At 34.1% G+C, this 11,754-nt stretch overlaps 1 protein-coding gene across 1 annotated transcript; it reads right to left on the bottom strand.

Moving 5' to 3' along the window:
* Window positions 1-1,845: 1,845 nt before the first annotated feature.
* On the bottom strand, window positions 1,846-8,868 carry LOC130812805 (calcium-transporting ATPase 4, endoplasmic reticulum-type-like). The gene is made up of 9 exons (XM_057678412.1): window positions 8,711-8,868; window positions 7,022-8,518; window positions 6,531-6,600; window positions 6,311-6,432; window positions 5,438-5,716; window positions 4,953-5,330; window positions 4,186-4,295; window positions 2,866-3,094; window positions 1,846-2,769 (listed from the first exon to the last, which is right to left on the bottom strand). Exons 2-9 carry the CDS (start codon window positions 8,435-8,437, stop codon window positions 2,185-2,187), a joined length of 3,189 nt encoding a protein of 1,062 aa, XP_057534395.1. The 5' UTR covers window positions 8,438-8,518; window positions 8,711-8,868; the 3' UTR covers window positions 1,846-2,184.
* Between the last annotated feature and the right edge of the window lie 2,886 nt (window positions 8,869-11,754).

Below are 11,754 nucleotides of genomic sequence, written 5' to 3'. Positions count from 1 at the left end.
TCCATCACTCGTCAATGAATGACACAACGAGGTATCATCGCAGTCGCTTAGTACGCTCCCGCAGCACCGACGATGACACAGTTTATAAGTATTCTTCCATGTTGATTATTATACATAGAACTTACATATTATAGATTTCATTAACTCCAAATTGCATGCAGACACAGGGCATTGCGGCTGTCATCAGCTCCAGCCAGGAGGAGCCTGTACGGGAAATTGCACAAGGCATACTCCTTGGGACACAGTTTTAGCACTTTATTCCATAAGTCGCTATGCCTGACACCACTATGGACGCTCAGGGGTCATCTCCTCATCATGCCGACGTTCATCTTGAGGAGGTAGACTTAACGTGCTCCGACTATGGTGTCAGGTCCTCACAGGGTGCTGGATCATCCCAGTATCAATCATCTCCCCTACCGAGCATCATGTGACCACCTCTTACTATCGTAGGAGGCGTCATAAACCGTCACAGTTAGACAGGGTACAAGAGGAGGATTAGCATTAGTATATTGTTTTTAAATATTAAACATTAGTAACGTTTTCTATATATTGACTATTTGTAACATGTGGACTGTTGTGTATATTTTTTAATATATATGTAGTTGTGTATATATGTTTATCGTATTATCACATGTTTATTATGAATGAAATGATGTTTATCAATCACCAATTTCTTTTAATTCGCTGTTAGTAAGAGCAAATATACATCAAGCCTAGCTTTGGAGCCAAGGACGCTTATTTTGAAGAAAAAGTTTGAACGAAGCTTGTTTTTTGAATAAAGTTATTAAAACGTATTATTTTTTTCAAATTTTCTTCAAATCTCTTGTCCCTTTCTTCTTTGATTTGGGCCATGACTGTAGCCATCTAGTACCCAATGAGTTTGAAAACCTCTTTTTTAGTTAGTTGTGTTCCTCTACAATTGGTACATTTTAGGTAATATTCTTTTATCTTCACTCTCTCGTCGAAAGGTCAAAATGAACTTTCTAACCGACCTTTTGTAGCAAGGTCAAGCTAGTTTTTGAGGAGATTCTTCCAATGATTTTTTTGCCTTTCATCAAAGTTATCGCGATATTTTATGGCCATATCTGAAAAAGGATCTTGATCAATAAATTCCTCTTATTTCTGTGATATTTTTGGCACACCTTATTGGGTTGGGCATTCTTCAATCTATTTTTCTTTCATACAAAAATCATTTTCCAATAAATGACTTTTGTTGAATTTGTCTTAAATTATGGCGTTGGATTTTATGGCCATATCAAAGATAACAAGTCTCTCTCTTACACTTGTAAAGGCATTTTTGATATTATGTTCATCTATAGTTCACTGGTTGTTTGATAATTCAAAATTTTCATTTCAGGCCATCAAAACTATCATCGGCTCTTAATATCAAGAAGAACAAATGATTGTATCTTAGGCAAGCTCAATAACCCTAAATTATACCTATCACAGTAAACCAAGGAACGAGAATAATACACTTGTTGAAAATTAGTTTTTTAAAAGTTAAACTTTCCTAAAACTAATTGAAACTATTTATTATGTGTTTAATCAAAAATTCAAACATTCATTTATTTTGTGTTTATGTTCTTAAACAATTCCTGCGAAGGCCCATAGCTTATGATCCAGTCGCAGAAATGGGCAATTAGTGACAAAAGACTTACACTCACTAGGGCGAACAAGCTTTTCCATTATAAGCCTAGAGGCAAGTTTATAATCCCATTTTATGTACAAGAACACTCGTTTAACATTAGACTTAAGATGAAACTAAAACGTTAAGAACACTCATATAACATTAGACTTACGACGAAAACTATAACGTTAAAACACTAATTGTGTAACACAGCATGCTTGGTGAACAAAAGTACTACTGCTGCTAAGAATGTACTAAATTCATTGTTTGTTTAACCACATAGCTTACATTTTGTAATGGTTAAACAATAAAAAATAAGTCGACCATTGGCATCTTAGTATTTGATTGAGCAAAGATAAAAAAATAAATGTTCCTTCCCCTCTGCAAAATCTCCTACAGATAGTTTTACATTATGTAATACTTCCATCTAAAAGTTCAGTTTGTAAGCGGACCCAAGTGTCAAAACTGCAAGCGCTTTGGGGGAAGTTTGATCTTCCTAATTTGTTTCCAATCCAAAGCTGAACCACCAAAACCTGCAGATAACTGCGACAACTTTCTCACTCTGGCTTGCTTTTCAACGTTCTTCGGGGTTGTGATTTACGGGTTCCAGAAGTGCATCGTCCACTGAACTTTAGGACTTCATCGATTAAAATGACTGGCAAAGCAACTAGCAGCACGAGTAGCCATTCATTCAAGCTAAGAGGGACAATGCCAAATATTTTGGCAAGGAAGGGCACATAGAGAATCACGAAGTGTAAGCCAAAAGAGACGGACATGGCCAGAAGCAACCAGGTGTTAACCCATGGTGGCATCGACAAAAGGCTTCCATCTTCAGAAAGAGCATTAAGGGAATTGAACATCTCGATGGCAACCAACACAGAGAGAGAAAGGGTCATTGCCTTTATTTTCCCAGTTTGGAAGTAATCACAGGGATCGGCATCAAAGTTGAATGTCTGGGCTCCAGCAGTAAAAGGTGAAACACTGAAATTATCCCATGAACGGCACTTACCCCAATTTGCAAGCTGGGAATAGCTCACAAGAGTATGCCCATCCTGGCTAAGGTCAACACCCAAAAATGAGCTGTGTGTATACCAAATGATGAAAATTCCAACAGTTGCCAAGCCAACGTAAAGACCAATCACCTGCATTCAATTAACAATAAGTCATAAAGCTTAAAAGCTAAATTCCTTTCCGACCCAGCACATTCACCTGCTAAAATGGGGAAACAGTAGGCTTACCAAGTATCGGAATAGAATCCAGGCATTGATCAAAGAATCGTCACTCTTTCTGGGAGGTTTCTTCATTATATCCTTGTCAGGTGGATTAAAGCCCAGAGCTGTTGCTGGGGGACCATCAGTAACAAGATTGACCCACAAAAGCTGAACAGGAATAAGGCCTTCTGGAATACCCAAAGCGGCGGTGAGGAAAATCGATGCAACCTCGCCAATATTTGACGAGATCATATACCTGGATTTAAAACAAAACGTGTTAGTTTCTAACAGGATTTCAACCCATTTGTAAACTATTTTCTCTCATTTAATAGGTGAAAATTATCTTCCCCAGTTTCTTAAATAGCAACATTTGATATTGCGTAATGAAATAATAAATACATCAGGAAATCATTATCAGTTTGCGACTTTAGTCTTTCCCTAAAATAAATTAAAAACCATAATTTATCAACATTGGTGATTCAAAAGGGAACGAGTTTTTTTGTCATCTAAAATCTAAGGAGTAGAGTTGGATAGTATCTGTATGAGAACATCAACGGATTCAATACTGAACGTTTTAAAAACATCAACACAGAACTTCATTATAGGCAGCCATATATACAGATATACGTGTAAATTCGATGAGTGATGATGCTTGTAAATTCACAAAGTCACAACAGCTTTTCACCAATGCATTCCAATCCACGTGGGCGGTTTTGGGGGTGTGCAGGGTACCCAAGCTGCCAAGCACATAGGGCCCCCAAACTAAAGTGCCTCATAAATGATCAATTTCATAAGATCAAATCCTAATTATTGTACTTTTTATCTCTTTTCTTTTACTCTTTCCAAAGCAATATTTAACTTCCAAGTATTTTGTACTCACATCATTTAATTTCACTTATTCATAAAACATCAATAATCACCACCTTAACTTCTTAAAATAATCAAAATCATATTTCTTAATTTTTTAACCCTTTAAACTTTTACTATTATTAGCCATCGACCCATTAACATTTTTTTCTCTCCCTTCTAAACATTAGGGATGGGAATTTAAACAACTTAATTTCAAGATATATTATTAACATCAATGTTACTGTAATTAGAAATTGTGTTGGTTTTATTTCAGTAGGAAAATCTCTTTTTAATTAAGGCCCCAAATTTATGAAGGTTTTATTTTAGCTGAGGAAAATCTCTCTGTTAACAAGGTTGCAGTTATCTTTGTTCCACCCCTACTATGGCCAATTTCACGTAAAATGAAAAACAGGACTAATCTAATGAAGAGTTAAATGGGAAACTCATGTTCTGTTAGCAAACAATTAAAACAGATAAAAAGAGAAAGAAGTGGCTGACCTGATAAAGGCTTTCATGTTGTTGTAGATTGATCGACCTTCGGAGACAGCAGCAACTATTGTGCTAAAATTATCATCTGCCAGCACCATATCAGAGGCTTCTTTTGCTACCTGATCCAGGAAGAACAAAACAAAAACCAATCATGATCAAATGATAACTAGGGACAAGTAGAAAACAAATGATGGCAGAAACTTTCAAACCAAAATGCATAAATTTGGGCAATATAAGGAAAAAACGTGAAAGCAGAAAAGAGGGTAAGTGGTTGTGAGTGAGTGGGTAATGGAAGAAAAGAATAAAGTGAAATGGAGACAATATTTGTAAAGAGATTCACAAACTAAATTCAAAAGTTTAACATCAACTGGAACAGAAAAATGTGGCGATTCAACTTTCCCAATAAAATCTGAATGCTTGTCAGAACATATTTCGAATGTAATTGGCTGATTGCAATTTGCAGGTTTATACAAGTAATCAGCTGTCGTGTGCCAAGCTGCTAACCAACAGAATGAGGAGCATCAAGAGCAAAATCATAAATATTTTAAGCTTCAAATAACTGTCATCCTACACAGCCGTAGTCTATGATCAAGTAGCTTAGATATAGCAGACATTCCAAATAGTGAACTTCTATGTTTCTAAATCATGAACTAGCCCAAGAACATCCCAGTATTCATTCCGAGACTGATGAGAACATGTGAAATACTTATCCTCGAATCAGGAAAAATTCTTAATGACCATTCTAAAATACTACTCAAACAATAAAAATGGCATACCTCAGTTCCAGCAATGCCCATCGCTATGCCAATATCTGCCAATTTCAAAGCTGGTGCATCATTGACTCCATCACCTGTCATCGCAACCACTTCACCATCCTCTTTCAGCAACCTCACTATTTCTTGCTTATGTCTAGGTTCAGCCCTGGAGAAAAGAAGACCTCCAGTCTTCCTCAGATGGCTCTTCTTATCAATGAGCTCCATGAACTCTCTTCCTGTTAAACTTTTTGAACTCATGTCTTCATCTGTCTCAAAAACTCCTATCTCGTGACAGATAGCTTCTGCTGTATTCTTGTTATCTCCTGTTATAACCATGACTCTAATGCCAGCAGCTCGGCAGTCCTCAATTGCTTGCCGCACCTCCTTACGAGGAGGGTCCTAGAAAGGCAAACACATTTTCAACATCTCCAATCAACAAGGATTACATAAAAACATTGCTAGCGTTGCAATTTCCAAATATAAAGTAACTGAATTGCACGACTTACTCGAATACCAGCAAAGCCAACAAAGATCAGATCACTCTCAATATTAGAGTAGTTAGATGGATTAAGTAGAAGTTCATGAGCACGATGCTCTTCTCCATCATAATCAGCAAAATCTCCAAGGTCTTCTTTGTATGCGAATCCTAGACATCGCAAAGCACTGGCAGACATTTCATGAAGACTAAGCAGAATAGAGTTCTTTGTAACTTGATCAAGCTCTACAATAGAACCATCAAGCAACTGTATAAAGGAACTTCTTTCAAGTAAGTTTTCAACAGCACCCTGCCAGAGCAGCATTCACAATAATTTAGAGTTGTTCCGGCAAATATAACTATAAATAAAAGGAATATCACAAAAACTTAAAGATATTTTTACTTAATACAGTAAAGCACAGCAATCAACAAAATGCAACCCAATTATTTGTCAAAAAGAACCTAATATCAAAATCAAACATGCTTTGAAGCATAATATACCTTTCAATAATCCACCAATGAAGCTTAATACATAAGAGTAAAATAGGCACCAATTATTTGAGCAAAACAGAAAAAAGAAACATCTACCAGTAGGAAAAGTGGTTCGCAAGCTAAGAACAAACCTCTTAGGAGCACAAAGGCTCAAAAAACGTAATGCAAACAATTCCAACACCCAAATTACTCAATGAAAATGGCTAAATAAATAGCAGCATTAACAATCACAAAGAATATAGCCATGCTAACAAAACTAGAACGAAAACAATGCAGAGACATTCCTTGGTCTTTCATAATCATTTATATACCATCTTTTCATCTATTTGAGCTTTTTTGCAGGGTCCCACCAGATTCAAACAAAAGGAGGAAATTTCTGAGGTACTTTACAACAATATATATTTTCAAATACCTTCACCAGCAACGAATTCTTCCCAGATACTGAAGAGACAATCACACCCATGGACTTCCGATCACGATCAAACTCAAGAGTGGCAATACGACGTTCCGAAGTAGCCCATGTCCTACAACAGCCTATAATAGCCAAAACAAAACAACAAACATGTCAACACTAAAATAAGATGGTAGAGAAACAAATACAACTCACACAGACAGCCACTACAACAACATACACAGCAAATCATCAGAACTCGAAGAAATGCTCTTTGACCCATTTGGCAGTCCCATTTTCTCAACCATAACCTGAGAAAAACATAAACAAGGTTATATTAAAGTCATGTTTAAGCCAGAAAAATACTCCGATAAGACATTTGTGCCACTAGTACATACGTTAAGCAGTCAAACTTCATAACATTTCTCACTTAAGAACCAGAAACTAGGGCATAAATCACTTTTCAGTGTCATAAATAGTATCAATTAGAAAAAAGACGAGATCAAACTTTACTACCTAGTACATAATTAACATTTCATTGGAAGTTTGTTGAGATTGGACAGACATCAACAAGTCTAAATTCAGAATAATACCCACTAAAGAACCAACAACTGCTTCAACAATAACAATTTGAAATAAGACAAGATCACCCTTGTTATTAGTCAATAGGAAACATATGATTAGTAATAGACCAAAGAAACACTAAAAGTTTGTACTAGATTAAAATCTTACCTTCAAAGCAGCCTCGGTTGGCATACCACTAGCAACAAATTGATGGCCTGATTGTTCGATCCCAGAATCATTGCAAAGAGCTGCAACTTTTGCAATCATTTGAAGATTTTGATCCATGTTATCAGCAGGCCAATCATGAATGCGACCATCAGCAGGATTATAGGTAGTCCCCTCCACATTGAAAGTTCGTGTACTTTGTGCCCTTGGCCCCATGGCTACAAGCTTAGCAACAGCCATTTGATTCGTGGTCAAGGTACCAGTTTTGTCCGAACAGATAACAGTAGTACACCCTAGAGTCTCCACACTGGGCAATTTTCTGACTAAAGCATTTTTTTGAGCCATCTTTCGTGTACCAAGAGCTAAGCACGTTGTTATAACTGCTGGCAATCCCTCGGGAATAGCAGCAACAGCCAATGCAACAGCAATCTCAAAGTAATAAGTACACTTCTCGAATGAGAAATTGAAATTTGTTGGCCACCCTTCAACATATTCCCATGTAAGGAAATACTTAACATTAATAATCCAAACCAAAGCACAAATAACACCTATTATCAAGGTCAAAGATTCACCAAATTCATTCAACTTTTTCTTCAATGGAGTATCCTCTTCATTTTCAGAAGCCTCTTGAATTTGCGAATGCACCTTCCCAATCTCAGTATTCATCCCTGTATGTGTAACCAAACAAATACAGTTTCCATTAACAACAGTAGTACCAGCAAAAACCATACATTTCTTCCCCTGGATATCCGAATCCTCAGCAACAGGCTTCACAGTCTTACTAACCGCTTCACTCTCCCCTGTTAACGAACCTTGCTCCACCCTCAATGTCGAGCTGATCAAACTCAAAACTCTCATATCAGCAGGCACCTTATCACCAACTCTAAGCTCAACTATATCACCCGGCACTAATTCCTTAGCAGGCAAACTAGGAACCTTCTTCCCATTCCTAATAACAGAGGCAGTTTCCGATTGAATCTCCTTCAATGCCTCTAACGCTTTCTCCGCATTATTCTCTTGCCACACCCCAACAATAGCATTCACAATCAAGATCAAAAAGATTACCAACGGTTCGACAAACGCAGTAATCCCCATCTCACCACCTTCATCCCCATCCATCCACGCAAGAGCAAATGAAACAACTGCAGCACATAACAAAATCCTTACTAACGTATCATTAAACTGATCCAAAACCAATTTCCATATAGACGGCCCTTCATGTTGTTCTAATTCATTCAATCCATAAACCTGCAATCTCTTTTCATACTCCTCACTCGATAATCCAAAATCACGATTCACTCCATACTTCTCCTCACACTCCTTCACATCTTTGGACCATGGCGCGAATGTATCACCATTTTTAGCAGATTTACTCTTAGAATTCTCTACTTTTCCATAATCTTCTCCACCTTTACCCATCTAATTCCACTCGATAACTATGAAAAATCAATAATTTTCCACAGAAATCGATATCGATTCCTTAACTCGCTAATATAACCCCTGTAAATCAATCAATTTCATTTAATCAATCATCAACAAGATCCAATACTACGACATTCACTCAACAACTCGAAAAAACCCTAAATTATTCAAAATCAATAGATTAAACAAAAAAATCATATAAATAAACAAAAATAAAGTAAAACTACAAAAAAGAATGAAAATCGACATAAAAACGAAGTAAGAAGTTACCAGATTATTGGAGAAAATTCCAGATTAAGCTAAAATTGAGTGTAAATAATTTCTCTCTCTAAAAGTCGAACAGTTTACTTCTCTATAGAAATACGGAAAAGACGATCCGATTTCTCTGTTCCCTCTCTACGTAGTTTTCCTTGATATCAAGTTGTTATTCTCCTAAAAAGGAAAGCTTAAATTACGAAAATAACCCTATCAACGATGAATTTTTCCACCATATGGAAACCAATAAAAGTGCGCCACGTATTGTGATGATGACAGGCAACAAGAATGGTTCCGGCTCTATTGTGGGGTCCAATGTGACGTGGAATTTAGGGATTGGTTGAGTGTTATGATGGATTATGGAGATCTTGGAGTGGTAGACTGGTAGAGGAAATGAGTTTTACAGTGGATTAAAATTCGGTGGTAGTAGTAGTAGACTAGTAGTTGAGAATGATTTATTATTATTATTATATTACTCCTATAATATATTATATAAAGTATAATATTATTGTTATAAAGTATTATACTTCTTTCGTTCTAAAATATACGTTACATAATAGTTTTCGATATAATTTATCGTTTAAGCTTATTCTATATATTGCAGCTAATATGTAAGAAAAAATATAGTCAAGTGAGATTTTGTTTGAATCGTCTAATCGCATACTTTCATAATATTATATTTGTTTTAATGTTTAGATGTGTATAGTTCAATATATAAATGATCGAAATAACACATTAAATTGCGTAAAAAGTCAAATGTAGCAAGTATAGTGGAACAAAGAAAGTATAGAGTAAACATATAAGCGGGGTGAATCTATATAATTTTTGTTAATGGTAATTTAAGTTGAATTATTTTATTTTTATGTATTTATTCATTTTATTTTTTATAAAATTTATCCCCATTTTCTTTTTAGTTATCCACTCAATTTGTCCAATTTTTATTTTTAGTCAATATGATTGATACTCTTACTTATTCATATCTGTAATTTATATTTTGATCTCGTCTAATTTTGTCTTACTTTGATAGAATGTAATCTGATATTTCATTCTAATTTAAACTTAAAAAGAGGTTGTCAAATAATATATTTGAAATTGCAACATATTTTTTTTAAAAGATTATAACAGGAGTTGAAACAATTATTCAGAAGTTAGTCATTAAAAAAAAAAGGAAAATAGACATATTTGGCGAAAATTTCTAAAAGCCAAGGTATAAAAAACTACGTTTAAGTCATATTCTGATAATTCTTGTATGAAGCTTAATCCTCGATCCATGCTATCTTATTGATTCTTAACTTTCAAATTAAAATGTAGTAACCTTTATTCCTTGTTGTTAAAGGCAATATATGGTGTATAAGAAGTTACACAAACAATTATGTTGGAATTTTGCCCTTTTTAATCCTTATTATTAAAAATTAGTTTGTGCATAAGTACTTTATTATCATGTGATTTTAAATTTGTACATTTATTTAACATTAATGTGATGGAAAAAAAGGAAACTATATGTTGTATAGTTGGAGAAAAAAAAATAAAACTTTACTTATACAAAGACCATTTTTTATGTTTTATATAGGGCTAAAAAATTGTCAGCAAAGGCATTGCTTCAGACGAGGTGGATCATTATTATGATTAATAATTATTGATTCTTATTTGGAGTTTAAGCCATTGAAGAAGCAACACGTCCTATTGAGCTTATCAAGTGCTCAAAAAAGCAAATGGAAGAAGTAGGAGGTAAAATGATCTAATTTTTAGCTGCTTGAATGAGCACATCCTTTCATATAGTTTGGATAGCTTTTAATCATTATTGCATGAACAAGTAATATATGGTACTCGTTTGAGCGTAGAACAAATAGTTAGTATAAGTAAATCCTTTAAACTCTAGATTAGGTAACTTAGAAAAACTCATAGAGTCAAGTTGAAACTATTAAAAATATACATTTATACGAATTAAATAAAATTTTACTTGATTATATTTAATATTATACTGGTAGAAATACATGCCAAATTAGAAGAAATATATACCAATATAAGTATGGAAGAATACTTAAATTGATGCGCACGTATGAAAGTAGAGGCATCTTGTATGAATGGTATTGTGGCAACCACGACGAATCTTTTTTAAACATAGAATATTCCAGAAAAGTAATCCTTGTTACAAAAGGCTTAACCTTAAGAATATAGTAATAGTACTCCTACTACTACTATTACTAGGTAGCTTCGCATCTCTTAAAGTAGAATTAATTCACAATAACAATGAAACTTCCATGTTTCTTCCGTATAAAGTTAATCTCATCTTGGAAACAAACACCCCTTTTTTAGCTTAGTGTAACGTGCAAGCATGCAACTATCCACATTAATGAGATCTATAACCAGTGCCAACTTTCTTTATCCAAATAAAAACAAGTAAAAGGTTTTTTTTTTTTTATTATAAATTACATTGTAAATTATATTTGTTTTTTCATGTAATTTAATACAAAATTTACCTCTTAATATATCTAATTAGGTATAGTAAAAACTTATAAAAATTTAATATTAATAATCTTTGCAATAAAATGAACCAAATAAGATCTCACTTGACTATATTTTAACTTATAGAATAAAAACTAATCATATATTAAGAGTGGTAAATCAATAGTGTTATATTTATTAATGTTGCAACTAATATGGAACGGAGGAAGTACATCTTTATTATAATTATATTATAACAAATTTGTTAGAGATGATTTGTCGCACTAACATATAATTTTGTAATGGTATTTCCTTGATTTATAAAGTGTTTGTATCTTGTTTTTCTCGATTAATAAGTGGAGTCCAATTTGATGATGTGAGTTCTTATTTTCAAATTACATTGATAATTAGGAAGAGAAGCTATTTATAGCTAGTTTTTAATTTTCTGAAGCTCACAAATTTAATTAAATTATTTTGCTATAAAAAGCAAAAGTTTTAACAATTTGTTAAGTTTAATTAAGTTTCATTAAGCTACTTTCAATATAACCATTTGTACTTTTGTCTTTGAAACTAATTGTATTTTTCACTTACAAATGTTTGTAAATATATATTAT

Source organism: Amaranthus tricolor, chromosome 5, assembly GCF_026212465.1.
Source record: "Amaranthus tricolor cultivar Red isolate AtriRed21 chromosome 5, ASM2621246v1, whole genome shotgun sequence".
Lineage (NCBI taxonomy): Eukaryota > Viridiplantae > Streptophyta > Magnoliopsida > Caryophyllales > Amaranthaceae > Amaranthus > Amaranthus tricolor.
The sequence above is the reverse complement of the archived record's forward strand: the minus strand, read 5'-3'. Positions and strand labels throughout refer to the sequence as shown.

Coding starts and splice junctions, on each gene's coding strand:
- LOC130812805 (XM_057678412.1), bottom strand. CDS start 8,437: ATGGGTAAAGGTGGAGAAGATTATGGAAAAGTAGAGAATTCTAAGAGT. Junction 6,601..7,021: donor CAACCGAGGCTGCTTTGAAG/GTAAGATTTTAA, acceptor TGTTTTTCTCAG/GTTATGGTTGAGAAAATGGG. Junction 4,296..4,952: donor TGGGCATTGCTGGAACTGAG/GTATGCCATTTT, acceptor TTCCTGGATCAG/GTAGCAAAAGAAGCCTCTGA.